At 32.7% G+C, this 21,605-nt stretch overlaps 1 protein-coding gene across 1 annotated transcript; it reads right to left on the bottom strand.

The window, feature by feature from the left end:
• Positions 1–150: 150 nt before the first annotated feature.
• Positions 151–20,152, bottom strand: LOC134721967 (beta-galactosidase-1-like protein 2). Its single transcript, XM_063585320.1, has 14 exons — positions 19,555–20,152; positions 17,993–18,061; positions 17,671–17,766; positions 16,914–17,022; positions 16,081–16,173; positions 12,813–12,888; positions 12,014–12,172; positions 10,850–10,993; positions 8,988–9,071; positions 7,383–7,427; positions 6,769–6,836; positions 1,827–1,985; positions 1,197–1,289; positions 151–332 (listed from the first exon to the last, which is right to left on the bottom strand). The coding sequence occupies exons 1-14, from the start codon at positions 19,953–19,955 to the stop codon at positions 279–281; spliced, it is 1,650 nt and encodes a 549-aa protein (XP_063441390.1). The 5' UTR covers positions 19,956–20,152; the 3' UTR covers positions 151–278.
• Between the last annotated feature and the right edge of the window lie 1,453 nt (positions 20,153–21,605).

Raw genomic sequence — 21,605 nt, 5'->3', positions numbered from 1 at the left:
CAAGTTTTCCACAATGACGTCCAGTGTATGGTTACCCTATTGAGTATAATATAACATTAGGTTTGTAAGTGTCCCAAGTTTTCCACAATGACGTCCAATGTATGGTTACCCTATTGAGTATAATATAACATTAGGTTTGTAAGTGTCCCAAGTTTTCCACAATGACGTCCAGTGTATGGTTACCCTATTGAGTATAATATAACATTAGGTTTGTAAGTGTCCTAAGTTTTCCACAATGACGTCCAGTGTATGGTTACCCTATTGAGTATAATATAACATTAGGTTTGTAAGTGTCCTAAGTTTTCCACAATGATGTCCAGTGTATGGTTACCCTATTGAGTATAATATAACATGAATTTGTAAGTTTGTGCCACTTTTTATGAGTTGTCAATTATTTTGCATTACAAAGATGGATATAATGAAGGATAGAAAATGGACATAACTCTCCTTATGTCGACCTACAGATGACACAACATATTGTTTTAGTAAATGTGCAGTAAAGATCATAGCTAATTATGAGAACCCAAACAAGATTGGGATACTGGCTTAATCTTTGCTCAATATAAGAAGCACAAGATTTTATAGATTCTTTTAACCAAATGTTAGTGCTGATGGTGGTAAACTGAATGTTTCCTACAATATACTAAAAATTGATACTAACCAAAAATGATTTTGACAAATGAGATTTTCACTGTTATCACATTACCTACCCTTAATTGTCTCAATACCATAAATTTTATAGGTAAGAGATGCTAGCAAATTTGTTATGAGCTAGGACCTTTTGTTGTCTGTCAGTGCGTCATTCTGGAAGCATAAGTTTAATCTTCAAAATTATCACTCCTTCTAAATTCCTTGCTCTGGAGGCTCCTGATATTACATTTGTGAATATATTTTGACATTATTAGCTTTTGATCAAACTATGACCTTTAATACTATGATATTTAATGACTAAAATTTGATTTAGGATTCGTTAAAGAGCCTAGTAACTTTGGGTGTCAGCCAAGGCTCTATGTTGAAGACTGTACTTTGACCTATAATGGTTTACTTTAACAAATTATGACTTTGAAAGAGAGTTGTTTCATTGGCACTCATACCACATCTTCTTATATCTATCTATCTATTAAATATATGAAGGGAACTTTTTCTTGTCTTATAACTTACACTTCGTTATACATATATATACATATTCAATTTACCTCTCTCATACCATGAGAAGATACATCCATAGTGTAATCATAATTTGATTTCCAGTCCAGAACTTTACTGTCTCTTCTTCCATCAATCACTATCTGTAAAATAACAATGCCAAATATCATCAGTCATAGTCAGCATTGTTTTATATAGAGAAAGCAAAGTAGTCTTTCTGATGTACATGTATGTCAATTATCTATCGATCATCTTTCAAAGTCCAACCAACTTATATACAACAAGAATGTGTCCACAGTACATGGATGCCCCACTGGCGCTATCATTTCTATGTTCAGTGGACCTTGCAATCAGGGTAAAAACTCTAATTTGGCATTTAAAATTAGAAAGATCATATCATAGGGAACATGTGTACACAGTTTCAACTTGATTGGACTTCAACTTCATCAAAAACTACCTCGACCAAAGACTTTAACCTGAAGCGGAACAGACAGAAGAATAAACGGACATACAGACCAGAAAGCAAAATGCCCCTCTACTATCGTAGGTGGGACATAAAAGAAAATGTCACACTTTGATTCCTCTCCACTGACATTGTACTAATTCAAAGATAGGAACAGCAAGGAACATGATTTTGTAATTTTGCGGTCATCAAAATATTCTTGATATCTGTTATATACCTGCATTCTATCTTTCATTGTTCCTTTGACCTCCAACTTAGTAAACATTGGTACGGTACGTCTGTATACAATATAACCATAGTTCTGTCCATAACCTTCTCTGCTTTCCATCATTTTTAAATATTCCATAGGTAATGGTTTCTTGTAAGTGTTAATATCCTGTATTAAACAATACAACATGTTACAGGATCAATTCTTTTAATAGATTTGTACAATTAAGAATTAAAACAAAACATATATTTTTGTAGAAGTTAATTATTACATCATGAGAAATAAACAGCTGCGCCATGAGTGCATGATATGCATGTCAGGTTTTGAAAGAATAAAGTTCAATCACCTCTCAATTTCATATAAAAAATTGAAGAAAATCTGAAGTGAGGTTATTTTAACACACAGAAACCAGTTAACTGAGTTTAATGAAAACTGGTCAAAGCACTTAAATGGTATTGTCCAAAAACGAGAAAAACACCCCTTTTTTATGAATAAAATCACATAAATCGAAAATGTAGAATACTAACTTTAAAAAAATTAAAAGAGCCCTTATATCAAATAGATATAAATAAATCACCATAGTTTCATGAGAATTGCTGAAAGAAAAAAGAAAAAGAAAAAGAGAACTGCTGAAAGCATTTTTGACCCTTTATTTATGAATTAAAACCTATTTAATTGAAAAATTAAACTAAAAAAATTATAAAAAAAGATCATAACAAGTTCAAAAGTATGCCTACTGGAAGAGAACCCAGAGAATATCTTAAACGACTGATTACATAACTATTAACTTAAGATCAGGTGAACATTTCCAGAAGAAGTAATAATTTTCACCCCAATCATGGCAGTTTAATCAGCTTTGTAGTACAGTAATACAAGAGTGCACACGCTGAAATGTCTCGCCTTCTTTACTAATCATTGATATTATGTTGATAGTCTTAAATATAAAGCTTTATCACAACTTCATATAAACTTAACATTAACCAAGAAAACTGAACATTGACCAAAAAAACATGAAAAATAGGTCAAGGTCAGATGAGCCATGCCAGGCAGGCATATACAGCTAACAATCCTTCCATACAACAAATACAGTTAATCTATTGCTTATAGTTTAAGAAAAACAGACCAAAACACAACAAGAGTGCACACACTGAAATGTCTCGCCTTCTTTACTAATCATTGATATTATGTTGATAGTCCTAATAATAAAGCTTTATTACAACTGTCACATAAACTTAACATAAACCAAGAAAACTAAACATTGACCTCTGAACCATGAAAATGAGGTCAAGGTCAGATGAACCATGCCAGGTAGGCATGTGCAGCTATCAATTCTTCCAAACAACAAATAAAATTGACTTATTGCTTATAGTTTAAGAAAAACAGACCAAAACACAAAAGCTTAACACTGAACAATAAACTGTAAAAATTGAGGTCAAGGTCAAATAAAACCTGCACGACTGACATGAAGATCATGAAATATTTCCATACACCAAATATAGTTGACCTATTGCATATAGTATTAGAAAAAAGGCCAAAACTCAAAAACTTAACTTTGACTACTGAACCATGAAAATGAGGTCAAGGTCATATGACACCTGCCAGGAAGACCTGTACACCTTAAAACCATTCCATACACAAAATATAGAAGACCTATTGCATACAGTATGTGAAAAACAGACCAAAACACAAAAACTTAACTTTAACCACTGAACCGTGAAAATGAGGTCAAGGTCAGATGACACCTGCCTGTTGGACATGTACACCTTACAGTGCTTCCATACACCGAATATACTAGACCTATTGCTTATAGTATCTCCGATATGGACTTGACCACCAAAACTTAACCTTGTTCACTGAACCATGAAATGAGGTCGAGGCCAAGTGAAAACTGTCTGACGGGCAAGAGGACCTTGCTAGGTACGCATATACCAAATATAATTATCCTTTTACTTATAATAAGAGAGAATTTAACATTACAAAAAATCTTTTTTTTCAAGTAGTCACTGAACCATGAAAATGAGGTCAAGGACATTGGACATGTGACTGACAGAAACTTCGTAACATGAGGCATCCAGGTCTTCCACCTTCTAAAATATAAAGCTTTTAAGAAGTGAGCTAACACCGCCGCTGCCACCGTAGCTGCCCGATCACTATCCCTATGTCGAGCTTTCTGCGACAAAAGTCGCAGGCTCGACAAAAACTGAACACTGAGCAATGAACCATGAAAATGAGGTAAAGGTCAAATAAAACCTGTGTGACTACTTTATAGATTATAAAATATTTCTATACACCAAATATAGTTGACCTCTTGCATAAAGTATTAGAAAAAAAAGACCCAAACTCAAAATCTTAACTTTGACCATTGAACCATGAAAATGAGGTCAACGTCAGATGACACCTACCAGCTAGACATGTACACCTTACAATCATTCCATACACCAATTATAGTAAACCTATTGCATACAGTATAAGAACCAGATGCTCTGCAGGGCCCAGCTTTATACGACCGCAGAGGCTGAACCCTGAACGGTTGGGGCAAGTATGGACACAACATTCAAGCTGGATTCAGCTCTAAATTTGGATTGTGATAAAATAGTTGACACAGCATAGGTTTCTGACACAGAATGAATGTGGTCTAATGAACTTAAAATTTTTGTTTTGCCTTTGAGCAATTCACTATGCTGTTGAATAGTAATCCTCTCAAAAAAATGTTTGAAGAAATTTTCTTTTTATTTATGAAATTTTAAATGAGAAAAATTGACCCCCCCCCCCCCCCCCCCCCCAATTTTTTTTCACATTCGTCTTTCCTTTATTCCAAAACCGATCTCAATTCAAATTTCTAATGGAGTTTGCAACAATAATTACTCATTTAAATACATCATAAAATATCAAAATGTAAAAAAAGTGCTTGTTATCATTGAATGGTAAAGATTATTTTAATTTATCAGCTGGTAGTAAAAGTGAATATACATTGTATATTGTATAAAACAATGATTTAAGTTGATTCAACTACTATTCTTGACAAAGAAAGTTAACTCCAATTGAAATTTCTTGCTATTGCACAATATTGTGCAATTAGATATTTCTTGCTATTGTGCAATGCTGTGCAATTGAAAATTTCTTGCTATTGCATAATACTTAATATAATAATTTTGGATCCTGATTTGTACCAACTTGAAAACTGGGCCCATAATCAAAAATCTAAGTACATGGGTGGATTCAGCATATCAAAAAACCCCAAAAATTCAAATTTTGTTAAAATCAAACTAAGTTTAATTTTGGACCCTTTGCCTTTGGACTTTAATGTAGACCAATTTGAAAACAGGACCAAAAAGTAAGAATCTACATACACAGTTAGATTTGGAATATCAAAGAACCCCATTTATTCAATTTTTGATGAAATCAAACAAAGTTTAATTTTGGACCCCGATTTGGACCAACTTGAAAACTGGGCCAATAATCAAAAATCTAAGTACATTTTTAGATTCAGCATATCAAAGAACCCCAAGGATTCCATTTTTGTCAAAATCAAACAAAGTTTAATTTTGGACCCTTTGGACCTTAATGAAGACCAATTTAAAACACAGTTAGATTCGGCATATCAAAGAACCCCAATTATTAAATTTTTTATGAAATCAAACAAAGTTTAATTTTGGACTCTTTAGGCCCCTTTTTCCTAAACTGTTTAGACCAAAAATCCCAAAATCAATACCAACCTTCCTTTTATGGTCATAGACCTTGTGTTTAAATTTCATAGATTAATATTCACTTATACTTAAGTTATGGTGCGAAAACAAAGAAAAATGCTTATTTGGGCCCCTTTTTCCTAAACTGTTGGGACATCAATTGCCAAAATCAATACCAACCTTCCTTTTGTAGTCATAAACCTTGTTTCAAAATTTCATAGATTTCTATTTACTTAAACTAAAGTTATTGTGCAAAAACCAAGAATAATGCTTATTTGGGCCTTTTTTGGCCCCTAATTCTCAAATGTTGGGATCAAAACTCCCAAAATCAATCCCAACCTTCCTTTTGTGGTCATAAACCTTGTTTTAAAATTTCATAGATGTCTATTCACTTTTACCAAAGTTAGAGTGAGAAAACTAAAAGTATTCAGACGACGATGACACCAACGTGATACCAATATACGACGAACTTTTTTTCAATTTTTGCGGTCGTATGAAAACAGACCAAAACCCAAAAACTTAACTTTAACCACTTAACCATGAAAATGAGGTCAAGGTCAGATGACACCTGCCAGTTGGACATGTACACCTCACAGTGCTTCCATACACCGAATATACTAATCCTATTGCTTATAGTATCTGAGATATGGACTTGACCACAAAAACTTAACCTTGTTTACTGATCCATGAAATGAGGTCGAGGTCAAGTGAAAACTGTCTTGATAGGGATGAGGACCTTGCAAGGTATGCACATACCAAATATAGTTATCCTATTACTTATAATAAGAGAGAATTTAACATTACAAAGAATCTTCACTTTTTTCAAGTAGTCACTGAACCATGAAAATGAGGTAAAGGACGTTTGAAATTTGACTGATGAAAACATCATACATGAGGCATCCATATAAAAGGAATGAAGCATCCAGGTCTTCCACCTTCAAAAATATAAAGCTTTTATGAAGTTAGCTAACTCTGGGGCCGCAGCCGCTACATCACTATCCTTATGACATGTCAAGCTTTATACAATAAAAGTCGCAGGCTCGACAAAAAAAAAGGTTTATCATTCTCCCTCTTATCTGTGTAAGTGATTTTCATATCCCTCTCCCCCCAAAAAAACACCTGGAAGTTTCTACTTTCTACTTCCAACATGGTCTAAAAAGTTGAATGCAATTGTTTTTCTACTGTTCCAGCAATTTATAGCAGAAGACAAATGTATTTATTTTTACAAGTGATTTATAAATCATATAAAGAAAAAAAATATTTACCTGTGTAACTGTCTTCATGACATCAAGTATATCAAACCATGACATAAAATTCAACATTTCAATCTGACCTACAATTATTATATTAGTTTATAAGACATAAGAAAATATAGACTGTATATTAAAAAGTAAAGGAAAGTTTTAAGAAAAAAAATTAAATATCTCATCACATTTGGATTGAAATGTAGCATGTCACCAGATCTGAGTTTCAAGAAAATAAAATTAAAAGTTTGAAAGCAGAGCCCTATAGTATCAATGTATATTTCTTCGGCCTAACAGAAGTTCCACTGGAAACTTTGTTATAAACAGTGTCATAATATCTATTCCTGTTGGAACAAATATTCTATACCATTTATTCCATTAGGAACATACACTGTAATATTTATTCCTGTGGAAATAATATTCCAGAATATTTCTTCCTTTTGGAACTTTTATTATGAAGGAACCTATATTCCCTGACAATTTACATCCTTGCCTTCTGTCTCTGGTGGATCGTTGTCTCATTTGAGGTCATACAACATCTCTTAATTTTATATTATCAATTTATTTTATCACACAGTTTTAAGATCTAGGCAACAAGTAAGCATTTTGGTGGTGCAAATTCCCTTAAAACTTACCATATGCAGCTTTTTCCCTGTTTGGTGGTACAGATCCTGGTTGAACTGAAAAATACAAATAGCGTTAGAATGTTTCGATATATATGTAATGAACTAAGATGGGAAAAAAGCAGAAAGTAAACAAGAATGTGTCCAAAGGTCACAGATGCCCCACTCGCACTATCATTTTTTATATTAAGTGGACCATGAAATTGGAATAAATTCTCTAATTTGGCATTAAAATTAAAATGATCTTATCAAAGGGAACATGTATACTAAGTTTCAAGTTGATTGGACTTCTACTTTATCAAAAACTACCTTGACCAAAAACTTTAACCTGAAATTTGCACTATCATTTTCTATGTTCAGTGAACCGTAAAATTGGGGTCAAAACTCTAATTTGGCATTAAAATTCGAAAGATCATATCATAGGGCACATGTATAATACTAAGTTTCAAGTTGATTGGACTTCAACTTCATCAAAAACTACCTTGACCAAAAACTTTAACCTGAAGCGGGACAGACGGACGAACGAACAGACGGACGAACGGACGCACAGACCAGAAAACATTATGCCCCTCTACTATCGTAGGTGGGGCATAAAAATATAATTAGGAATTAAAATTAGAAAGATAATATTATAGGGAACATGTGTACTAAGTTTCAAGTTGATTGGACTCAACTTCATCAAAAACTACCTTGACCAAAAACTTTAACCTGAAACATGCACTTTCCTTTTCTATGTTCAGTGGACCGTGAAATTGGGGTCAAAAATTTAATTTGGCTTTAAAATTAGAAATATCATATCATAAGGAACATGTATACTAAGTTTCAAGTTGATTGGACTTCAACTTCATCAAAAACTACCTTGACCAAAAACTTTAACCTGAAGCGGGACAGACGAGGAATGAACAGAAGGACGGACGGACGGACAGATGGACAGACGAACGAACAGATAACGAACGGATGCACAGACCAAAAAACATAATGCCCCTCTACTATCGTAGGCGGGGCATAATAAAAATGGTTTAAAAAAATACAGTTACTTCTATTGTAATGCAATTGAAAGAAAGCATCTTTCAACAATACCTTCTTCTTTTGGCCAGAGGTACAGGGGAACATTGAGCATCCAGGGGGGAGGGGGTTCTGGGGTTTGGAACCCCCTTTTTTTGGCCGATAAATCCATTGGAATGGGGACATATAGTTGGAACCCCCCCTTTGTCCTGAGTTGGGATCCCCGTCCACCCACCCAAGGGGGCTGGATCCGCCACTGGGGAGGGTTGAGACCTCACTAAACATGTTTAATCCTGTCCCAAGTCAGGAGCATCTGGCCTTTCGTAGTCTTATATTATCATTAATTTTAGTTCATTTATATGTTTTGGAGTTGACCGTAAAAATGGGGGGAAATCTCTAATTTGGCATTGAAATTAGAAAGATCACATCATAGGAAATATGTGTACTAAGTTTCAAGTTGATTGGACTTCAACTTCATCAAAAACTACCTCGACCAAAAACTTTAACCTTAAGGGGGGAGAACGGACGAACAGACGGACACACAGACCAGAAAATATAATGCCCATAAATAGGGCATAAAAATCTTGCTGTTTGAAAATAAAGAATTATTACCTGATGTATACTTAGTTATTAAATCCCTCATTCCATGATAGAGTGGGGTAGTGTCCCCTGACTCTGATATTGGGGCGCCATAATCTGAAAAAAATATCATTTGTTATATGGTAATTCTCAGCTATTTAAGTTTCAGTATTTTTATACCTCCCTATTCATGCTATTTACAGCCCAAACATTATGCAGAATATTTACAGTACATATGCATCTGTTTCCATGTTATACAAAATACAAAGAGGTAAATTTTGGTTGGATACAAAGTGGATCACTAAAATGATTACCTTCATTTAATTTCTGTTGAAAGAGTAAAAAATCGTTTGGTAAAGCTGAATGTAGATATTTTGCTGCAACTCATTTAAAGCCTTCTTCTCTAATGAGAAAGGTAATATGCTAGATATACTTACTGAAGGTGATGAGATGATTGAAGCTGTTAATTTTCTCCTTGATAATATTTACCTACATTTCGGCAACAAAGTTTATTGACAGGTTGTAGGTATCCCCATGGGCACTAATTGTGCCCCTTTAATAGCAAAAAAACTAGTAATTCATTAAACCAGGGATATTGTTACCATAAATTACTTAAAACCTTTACTAAATTTTCCATAGATATAAAGATTTGGTTTTGAAGTTTGGTTGTACCTGTAGAAAACTTATTTCAAACAGGATAGCACATCCTCATTTTTACGGAAATGTTGTTAACTGTGCCCGAAAATTTAGAAATGATCCATGTAAATTTGTTGCTCCTTTAAATAAACTTATTCTATAAGGTTACCTATTCAACACTGTAATAAGATCATTGAATATTGTTTTTATTGGTATAAATATTGATTTTGTTATCAGTAGATTAAAAGCTAACTCAATATTACTAGTATGTTATATACATATACATTTTCATGGATCTACAATCTGTCGATACCTGTAACTTGGCATTGCACAAGTTCATGTTTTTTTCTGGCTGTTTATGACGTCTTTACACTAAATCCATTGTATGTTGGATGTGTACGGATTGATTGTTTAGTCTTAGAGGCATGATTTTTTATTAGTTGTTAGTGGCTTTGAACTAGCTGTCAGATAACTGTGAGTACTCTCAGATCTGTTAATTGTGTCTTTTTGTGTCGGGATGTATAAGTACCCGGCCTCGGACACTTGTATTTTTTGTCTATTTGATGAGTTAAGCCTTTTTCAACTGATTTTTATAGTTCGTTCTTATGTTGTACTGTTATACCACTGTCCCAGGTTAGTGGGAGAATTGGGATCCAGCTAACATGTTTAACCCCGCCACATTATTTATGTATGTGCCTGTCCCAAGTCAGGAGCCTGTAACTCAGTGGTTTTCGTTTGTTTATGTGTTACATATTTGTTTTTTGTTCATAACTCAAGAGACTTGGGTCAATATCCCTTATGCGCCTTAAATTGAGTAACTCAAAAGTTGTGTGTAAACAAAAATTTTTGTCTAGATATATTGACACATTTCTATGATAAACAAGTGACGGAGCTTAACCATTTGTTCTGATTTGTAATGTAGAGGAACATAGAATAAATATGTAAAAACTGTGGAGCTATTAAATGTGTTCAAAATATTGCATTTTTAAAGAACTTATTGTTTAGAAAGGGGATTTCTTGGTAAATTTTACTTCGTATCCCGAAAATTAAACCACATATGTGAAAAAGTCCCATTTTCGTAAGGAGCCATCATCCATATCCAAGTTAACAATATGGACTGAGCTACAGGAAAAAACATTACCATAACCGCCTATGTGAAATCTATTAAGGATATTGACCCACTTATGCAAATATACATGATTATTATACAAAATCTTTCTATAACTCAAGCCATTCAGACACTTATATTGTAACCTTACCATAACTGGAAACATCTGCTCCATACTTAGGACTATCAGCATTGTTGGCTCCTGCCATAAAACCAAAGTTTGTCCCACCATGGAACATGTATATACTGACAGAAGCACCACTCTTCAAAATCTCCTCAAAATTTGACAGAATAACTGAGAGAAAAAAATACATTTACAAGTATAATTAACTTTTAAGTACTGATGTAGGTTGAGCATGTATTTATGAGTTGAAATTATTATGCTTACATGCATATACCTTAAATCCTAGACATCTGGCTAAAGTCTAGCCTAATTGGTTTTATGCCTGCAATTTCATTCATAACCTTAATCATTACATTTCCTAATATATCATGGAAGAAAATTCACATATATTTTCTCTGATAAATTTTCAGGCAATAATTTATACTTTTTACAATAAAGACATTTTACCAGCTTTGAATGATGGTTCTCTATAAGATACTACTTAAGGTGGTATGGGAGTCTAAAATAAAAATGATAGAATTTGTTCATACTTTGTCAAAATGTAGTATCTATTGATACATGCTCAAAAAATAGGAAAATTTCATGTAGAGTCCTTCAGAAAATGCACTGTTTTAGAGTTACCTCCCCTTAAAATGCCAATTTGAAAATATTAAAAAAACAACCAAAAATAATCTACACTTCTAAAAATTTAATATTTCTAAGTTATATTCTTATAAATTGGTTCTTTTATATGAAAATCCACATTAAATATTGCATTCCTGCATCAAATTTTGCTAACTTGATAGAAAATATGGACCTTAGATTCTCTGTTTTTTACAATCCAAGATGGCGAAAGACACCCATACCACCTTAACTCCCAAACTTAATCAATGAAGGACACCAAAATGTTTTATGAATGCCCAATCATATCATTATTTTTAAAACGACCAAATATGTCCACCTTTATGAAAAAGTATGACTTATCACATATATGTTGTTTGAAAACAAATTCAGTTGAGATTATTTATAGATGGCCTTGGTTTCGCTCAAACAGTGCTGGAAAACTTCTAAATTATGTTTTTTTTCTCCAAGGATGCTGATATATAAATATATATATAACTACAGATTTAATTCTGTACAAATAACTTGTTGAGCTGCATCTGAATAAATACATAGACTGCCATTCTACCACTCATTCACCTATATACTTACAATGTTCAGGTCTTCCATGATGCTCCTCTCCCCAGTGGTCAAACCAGCCACTCCAAAACTCCATGACCATTAATGGAAAATCTTTAGATTGTGCTTTAATACGCTCAAAATCTGTTTTTCCATTTTGGAAATTTTGAAAATTAACTGTTGGCAAAGCCTCTGAAACAAGAAAATTATGCAAGTTCATTTTTGTTTTAATTTAAAAAGCATAACATATATTTCATCTCAAACAACATCTATTTCTGGACAATGACAGTTAAACATTATTATGTAGCTAAAACACTAATCTATGGCATTTTGACTCTTGTTAAATCTTTCCATGAGAAAATACAGAAAAATAAAAAATCTGCCCCAATAATGGAATAAGAAACAAAAACCATATAAACAGATAAATGATCAGGGTTCATTTGAAAAGAAGATACCAAATTAATAATGATATACTAGACTGATGGTTATGAATGCTTTGATATAAATGTAATGATAACTGCCAATAAGAGGTTCAAAAAATGATTCTAATGATTATTTGAGAAGACTTTTACTGTAACCCAACATCCTTATTTTCGTTCTCGCACGGCATAATCATTTTTGTGCTCTACATCAAATAGAAATACATGTACACTAGAAACTACGAGCTGACAATTCATAAGTCTAGAATGGCTCTAGTTCACAGCAAATCACATAACGCATTACAATACTAATTTGGTAGTTATAAATTGGGTCTATCATGTTTCAAATATAATTTTATGATAATTACTCATGTTCACACCAAGACATGTACACATATTAGACAAAAACCTACGGTTGTAAAATAAAGATTGACGTCTTCCATTGTCAGAGGTTAGTAACATCTCCTGTATACCATATTTTTGTAGAACCTAAAAAATTAAGTTAAGAACACTTTATTAAAATGGTACAGATACCTGTTGGTATACTAGCTATATCATGAATGTATGTCTGTGCCAAGTATTAATTGAAAAGGACTACCACTTACCATAAAAAACAAATCTTTTCCACCAATTTATGTCCAATCCCTAAAATCCATTTTTTGAAGACTATATGAAATCTCAAAGAACGGATATGTCCATGGTAAAATAAGGCCCAGCTTGTAAAATTTGACAAATTCAATATCTTCTATTTATAAGGGACACAACTCAAGAACAGTTAAAATGATACCACTCATATTCCAATCTAATCTGTTTTCAGTAGTTATAAGCAATGTGTATAAGTTTTACATTTGGTTGAAGCAAACTAAAGTTAAAGAGTCCAGAAAATAATTTTGAGAGGTACCTAAGCACAAATGAATGTTTGAATGGACACACTAAAACTAATATCCCCTCTCGAATGTCAGGGACATAGGCTTGTTTAAAGGGAATTTCTTATATAAAGTCAATGGTATTTTGTATGCAGTTGTATTAGTATTGGCACATCTCATTACCATGGAGATTATTTGGCCCCACCCCCTCAGTGACTGTCTATTGACATTGAAACTTTTGCTTAGTTTTCATGTATTAGTTTGTGATTAGGTCAGTTTATGGGGAACCACTAGTGGTAAATTAATGATAATTGGTATTCAGCTGTATTAGCATTTGCATATCTCATTTCCATGGAGTTTATTTGTCCCCATCCCCTAAGTCATGGTCTATTGACTTTGAACATTTGCTTAGTTATCATGTATTAGTTTGTAATTAGATTGGTTAATGGGGAATCACTAGTGGTAGGTCAATGATATTTGGTATGCACTTGAGTTAGCATTGAAACTTCACATTAACACAGAGATTTTTTTATGCAGCCCCCTCAATTCAATTACTTTGAAATTTTGCTAAGTTTACATGTATTTGTTTGTGTCTAGTTTTGTTTAAAGGGAACTACTTATGATAAGCATAAAAATATAGTATATATACCAATACACATAATTAACAGCGCCTGGTGATGTTTTAAAGCCTGACCGGTTTCGGTCCATAAAGGACCTTCATCAGAGGCAGAATGGTGGATTAATGTTTGCACCCTATTTATATAGATATGGTAACCGGCGGTTGGGTTGACCGGCGGTTGAGTTAACCAGCGGTTGAGTTGACTGGCGGTTGAGTTAACCGGTGAAAAATCCCAGGTGGATTTTCCATGGTTACAGTTATCTATATTTAGCTAATGCTCATGTTACAGTAAACTTTTTGACATGTTACAGTAAACATTTTTACATTATACGGTAAACATGTGACCTGATGATATAACCATATTTGGGCTTTAGCATTGGATAAAGGGTGTTTAATAATTTAAGAAGTACATGGTAATCATTTAGTCTTGATCTTTGGCTTATGATCCACCTAAATATCAAGTCTTGGAATAGTATTTCATGGTAGTTATGTGATCTTGATATTTGGCTTGTGATACACCTAAATATCAAGTCTTGAAAAAGTACTTCCTAGTAGTCATGCAGTCTTGACCTCAGGCTTATGATACACCTGTATATGAAGTCTTGAAATAGTAATTCATGGTAGTCATGCAGTCTTGATCTTTGGCTTATGATATACCAAAACATCAAGTCAAAACTATTATCCCCCCCTAAACAAACAAAATTTGGTTTAGGGGGGGTCTTATTGAGAATGGCATAGGAGCTCTAAGCGTAAGCCTAGCGATTACCTGACATTGATGTATATGTGTAATACCTACATTACAAACTTAAGGTGTTGAAAACTTTTTAACACTTAGGATTAATATTCATCTACCTTAGATCTTGAAAGGAGTACTAAAGGCTTAAATGAAGCATTCTCAATAAGACCCCCCCCCCCCTAAACCAAATTTTGTTTGTTTAGGGGGGATAATAGTTTTGACTTGATGTTTTGGTGTATCACAAGCTTAAACGTCAAGACTGCATGACTACCATGAAATACTATTATTAGACTTGATATTTAGGTGTATCATAAGCCAAAGATCAAGACTGCATGACTACCATGAATTACTATTTCAAGACTTCATATACAGGTGTATCATAAGCCTGGGGTCAAGACTGCATGACTACTAGGAAGTACTATTTCAAGACTTGATATTTAGGTGTATCACAAGCCAAATATCAAGATCACATAACTACCATGAAATACTATTCCAAGACTTGATATTTAGGTGTATCATAAGCCAAAGATCAAGACTAAATGATTACCATGTACTTCTTAAATTATTAAACACCCTTTATCCAATGCTAAAGCCCAAATATGGTTATATCATCAGGTCACATGTTTACCGAATAATGTAAAAATGTTTATTTAACATGTCAAAAAGTTTACTGTAACATGAGCATTAGCTAAATATAGATAACTGTAACCATGGAAAATCCACCTGGGATTTTTCACCGGTTAACTCAACCGCCGGTCAACTCAACCGACGGTTAACTCAACCGCCAGTCAACTCAACCGCTGGTTAACTCAACCGCCGGTCAACCCAACCGCCAGTTACCATATCTATATAAATAGGGTGCAAACATTAATCCACCATTCTGCCTCTGATGAAGGTCCTTTATGGACCGAAACAGGTCAGGCTTTAAAACATCACCAGGCGCTGTTAATTATGTGTATTGGTATATATACTATATTTTTATGCTTTTACATTTTTCTCACTGATACACATAGTTAATATGGCTTCTACTAACAAAAACTCCATTTGGAGTTAATGTGTTAAGAGACTACTTATGTCAGTACACCTTTCCTATATGAACTACTTATGATAAGTCAATGGTATTTGGTATCATTTGTAATAGCATATGTACATCTCACTTACATGGAGATTGTTTAGCCATGTACCTTCAGTCATGGTTTATTGACTTTGAACATTTGCAAAACTTATATGTTAAAGTTTTTATCGAAATTACAAAAAAGCGACATATCTCTGTGATTACAGTTTACATATATTATATATTACTTTACTTTACTTTACAATAAAAAGAATTCATTGTCCATTGATCCTGACTTGTTTATTTTAATTTACAACCAAAACAACCTGGTTACAGTTACAGTTAACTATATGCCCCTACAACTTAGTCGTGGACCATAAACAGCTTCATAGTAAAATAAACTTACTTTTTTGATAAACAAAAGATGATCTATTTCATCACTGTAGTGACCAAACTCATTCTCAACTTGAACTGCAATGATAGGTCCACCTTTGGATCTCTGGAAAAATAAAAGTTAAGTTATAAATGTTAAATATAACTGTATGGCTCAGTTTTTGTAAAAAGGAAATTTCAAGAAATTAAATGTGACAAATTGTATCATTCTTTGTTTCTCAGGGAAAAATTTAAAAAAATCTTTAGTTTGTGTCCAAGTTTCCTTACAAAATAAATGTGTCTCAGTTTATACTCTTAACATTAATTTGTGCACCAATAATGTTAAGTATGATTGTGTCACTCAAAAAAGTTATTTTTCATCAAATTATACTTAGCAAAGTTGGCATATTTTAACCCCGCCACATTATTTATATATGTGCCTGTCCTAAGTCAGGAGCCTGTAATTCAGTGGTTGTTGTTTGTTTATATAATACATATTTGTTTTTCGTTCATTTTTTTATACAAATAAGGCTGTTAGTTTTCTTGTTTGAATTGTTTTACATTGTAAAAACAAAATCTATTATTTCTTAACATTCAAAAGAATATTAAATGGGATGCTACTTGATATTTTAAAGTAAATCACTATTTATGACATCTATCTATTGGAATGCTGTTTCACTGGGATGTGCCCCTCGTCTTTTTTTATTCATAGTACCTCCTTTTTTTACTTTAAAGGAAATAATCCCTGAACAAAACATATCTGGTTACTAAATTATTGCTTACCAACAACATTTGTTTATGCCCAAACTTACATATTTTGGAAAGTCACTTTAACATGTTGAAAGTACATGTGATTTGGCTTTTTACCTGAAAATCTTTAATTTTAGGAATAAGTGCTCCAAACCATCTGTCCACTGCATCTTGATATGGTTTATAGTTAGATCTTATCACCATGTCAGGATCTTTCAATAACCATCTAAAATATTGGAATATCTTTTTGTTCCAATTACATACAGTCTCAAAATATATCACAAAATAACAGTAGATGTTTTGTCTGTTTGCAAACCGAAAATATAACATGATTATAATAAGACAATAAATGACAATATTTTCAGCTAAATGCTAACTCAGACATAATAAATGCTTCACAAAGTACTCAGTACAGTATATCAGGTTATTTTTACAAATTTGGACTAATATGGGGCACTTAATTCTTTGCTGTGATAACTTTTCCAGTCTTTTGGTTATGAACAATGCATTTGATCAAATTATCGATGAAATGTTTGAATATGGTAACTTTTGGTGTAAAATGTTTACTGTAAAAATAGCAAAATAAAAGACATAATATTTCCATATATATTATTAAGATTAGTATTGAAATTAATTCCATCATTAAATTTAACAGTAATACTATTTCCCACAGTTATCTCCCCTATAAATACCCCCCCCCCCCTTTTTTCACGAAATAATATAGGATGATTTCTTATAATTTACAAGATTAAAGGAAAACACTGAAAACCTTTTTAACTTGAATTATTTCCCAAAACTGAAAATATATCTTAATTTGAAATATATTAAATATAATTTATTAGAAACTAGTTTTTTTTTTTTTTTTATTACAAACCCTGGTAAGCCTCCAAATTCCCATTCTGAGCATATATATGGTCCAGGACGAAATATCACATATAATCCTAGATCATTTGCCTTCCGCAAAAATTTTCTGAAAGAAAGAAAATTATATTGGAAAAATACATTAGTTTGATTCAACTTGTAATAGTAAAAAAAGTTATAAAATTATCATATTGTTTAAACTTACCACAATTTTTATCTGAAAAGTGCAAACAAATTGAATTTTGGTGAATGATCTTCAATATATTATTTCTTAGTTTTAGATATGATAAGAATAGCCACAATAACTTGTTGGGTAGGTTTTCATAAAAACTTACTCGATGTCAAGATGTTGAGCAAAGTAATAATTTCCAGGTCTGTCCTCATGCAAATTCCATGGTACGTATCTACAATGTAATAAAAAAGCAAAAATTAATATAAAATGTCAGGAAGGAATTCAAAATGTTTCATATTGATAACTATACTAAAAGTACGTAAAATTATTAGAAACAAGAACGCGTCCATCATGTCCATAGTACATGGATGCCCCATTTGCAGTATCATTTTCTATGTTCAGTGGACCATGAAAAGGGGGGTAAAATCTCTAATTTGGCATTAATATTAGAAAGATCATATCATAGGGAACTTGTGTACTAAGTTTTAAGTAGATATATCATGTATATCATTACTTCAACTTCATCAAAAACTACCTCGACCAAAAACTTTAACCTGAAGCAGGACAGACAAACAAAGTAAGGGATGGATGAGCGAAGGGACGGATGAACAGACACACAGACCAAAAAACATAATGACCATATATAGGGCATAAAAAATAATGTAAGTTATAACATAATTGTAAAAAATATTTGATTATAAAGTTATGGATTATCAATATTTATTGAAATCATAATAAGTGTTTTGAAATGAAGATCAAAAGTGCACAGCTGGTGTTTTTGAAAGGTGATGGTTTGATGTGTAAAATTCTAAAGAGTAATTTAAATAGATTTTATTGCTATGTGTTAAATTCTAAAGAGTAAATACATTTTATAGTTATCAACATTCCAATTGTTAACTATATGCACTATGTGCATGCTATTATTCAGTATACAGAAACTTCAATGAAAGGCCAACAACACAGATGGGATAAGCAATAACTATAAAGGTTTTAAAACTAAACTGAGAAAATAAATGCCATACATTTTTGTCATTACATTGTATGAGGCACCCATTTGTTTTGAGTTGTCAAAAAATATGTATCTTTAACAAGTACCAAAATGTCCTCATGCAGCAGGGGTGGATCCAGCCATTTTAAAAAGGGGGGGTCCCAAACCAGAGTAAAGGGTGGGTTCTAACTATATGCTCCCATTCAAATGCATTGATCGTCAAAAAATGGGGGTTCCAACCCCCTGAACCCTTCCCATGGATCCACCACTGTGCAGCTTTGTCTTGGTACTGAAGTGCCTAGATTTCAATAACGTTACTTAACTTTACAGCTTACCATAATATCTATACACAACCACAAGTTATTGAGATTTACAACTGTCAATTATTTATTTAGATTTACAGATAACCAAATTGCATTTGCAGAAGTTTATCTCTATTTACATGTATAACCCACTGCAACCTTAACAGAAATGATAATGAATTTTGCAAAACATACAAATTTAATTTTAGCAGCAAATAATTTAAAATGACAATTGAACTTTAAACCACAATCATAAATCATGCATGTATACTGCATTAGTTATACATGTAGATGCTACATATGTTGACCTCTGGATGTCTTTGACTATTTGTATTTGGGCTGCTGTTTCTAAGACATAATCCCTCATTCCCTTTTATTTCATAATATCAATTCTTTAAAAATGGAAAGCAAAATAAAATTAAAAAGTTAACTTACGTATCGATTGTATTCAGACCGGCTGCTTTAGCTTTCTTTAAAATATCATCCCAATAATCTTCTGGTATACGAAAGTAATGTACAGCACCACTCAAAATACGTAATGGATGCCCATCAAGATAAAACTGTCGTTTTTTAAACTTTAAACTTCCAGGACTAACATAAACATCTTCAGCTTTGATAACGTCATGAACATTGTCATTAGGAATGTCAAATTCTTCTATTGTATTAGAAGAAAATATTGGAAAGTTCATTAAATAAATGACAGCTGCAAAAATGAGAACTATAACAATCACGGTTTTGGTTTTGGGATTTAGTTGTATAACTTTCATTGCTCTTTTCTTTATGGGTATATTTTCATCATCAATGTCATCATCTTCATTCAATAATCTTTTTCTCATCACTATTTACAACACAACACAACAGATGTTTCTACAGATGTTACGCTTGTTTTGTATATAATTAATGTACCTGTACCAATTTTTAAAATGACAGGATTTTAGTGTATTTTGATTTTATCAAGCAGTTTAATTTATATAACTTTTATCTATGGTTATGTAAATCTCCACAAGCTTTCACATGAAATCCATTTAGTTATTCTGAAAAAAAGAAAAAAGAGAAAAAATGCTAGTATTTTCAAATGATAATCTAGTTTTATAATACCAAACACATCATTAGGGAAATTAACGGCATTTTTTGGATGTCCAAGATCTAAACTTTGGAATCTGTTGTTAGTTGTTGTGCTTTATTCTTTTAATTCTATAAAAGAGGGATGAAAGATACCAAAGGAACAGTCAAACTCATAAATCTAAAATAAACTGACAACGCCATGGCTAACAAGAGTGCACACGCTGAAATGTCTCGCCTTCTTTACTTATCATTGATATTATGTTGAGTCCTAAATATAAAGCTTTATTACAACTCACATAAACTCAACTTTTAATAACCAAGAAAACAAAACATTGATCAATGAACCATAAAAATGAGGTCAAGGTCAGATGAACCATGCCAGGCAGACATGTACAGCTAACAATTCATCTACACAAATATTATTGTTGACCTATTGCTTATAAATTAAGAAAACAGACAAAAACACAAATACTTAACTCTTAGCAATGAACCGTGAAAATGAGATCAAGGTCAAATAAAACCTCCGTGACTGACAAATAGATCATAAAATATTTCCATACACCAAATATAGTTGACATATTGCAAATAGTATTAGAAAAAAAGACCAAAAACTCAAAAACTTAACTTTGACAATTGAACCATGAAAATGAGGTCAAGGTCAGATGACACCTGTCAGCTAGACATGTACACCTTACAATCATTCCATACACCAAATATACCTCACAGTCCTTCCATACACTGAATATACTAGACCTACTGCTTATAGTATCTGAGATATGGACTTGACCACCATGAAATGAGGTCAAAGTCAAGTGCAAACTGTCTGACAGGCATGAGAACCTTTCAAGGTACGCACATACCAAATATAGTTATCCTATTACTAGTACTTATAATAAGAGAGAATTTAACATTACAAAAAAAAATAATTTTTTTTCAAGTAGTCACTGAACCATGAAAATGAAGTCAAGGACATTGGACATGTGACTGACAGAAAGTTCGTAACATGAGGCATCTATATACTAAGTATGAAGCATACAGGTCTTCCACCTTCTAAAATATAAAGCTTTTATGAAGTTAGCTAATGCAGCTGCCGCCGCCTGATGATCACTATTCCTTTGTCTAGCTTTCTGCAACAAAAGTTGCAGGCTCCACAAAAATGAAAAAGACAAACAATAGTACACATGACACAACATAGAAAACTTAAGAAATAATTCATGGAAGCCATAGATTATTGGAAATTTACACATGGCCTGGGCCGTGATATTCGAATTTTATCCTGAGCGTTAGCGAGGGATAAAATCAACGAATATCACAGCCCAGGCCATGTGTAAATTTCCAATAATCTATGGCTTCCATGAATTATTTCGATTCTAATAGGACAAATACGATCATTAAAAAAACTGAAGCGAGGGTGGGTAAAT

Source organism: Mytilus trossulus, chromosome 6 (genome assembly GCF_036588685.1).
Source record: "Mytilus trossulus isolate FHL-02 chromosome 6, PNRI_Mtr1.1.1.hap1, whole genome shotgun sequence".
Taxonomy (NCBI): domain Eukaryota; kingdom Metazoa; phylum Mollusca; class Bivalvia; order Mytilida; family Mytilidae; genus Mytilus; species Mytilus trossulus.
This window is presented reverse-complemented; position numbering and strand designations above follow the sequence as displayed.

Excerpts from the sequence above, each read along its gene's own strand:
- LOC134721967 (XM_063585320.1), bottom strand. The coding sequence starts at position 19,955 with ATGAGAAAAAGATTATTGAATGAAGATGATGACATTGATGATGAAAAT. Across the intron at positions 6,837-7,382 it reads CAGGGAAAAAGCTGCATATG|GTCAGATTGAAATGTTGAAT; the intron begins GTAAGTTTTAAG and ends TAATAATTGTAG. Across the intron at positions 1,986-6,768 it reads TCATGAAGACAGTTACACAG|GATATTAACACTTACAAGAA; the intron begins GTAAATATTTTT and ends TGTTTAATACAG.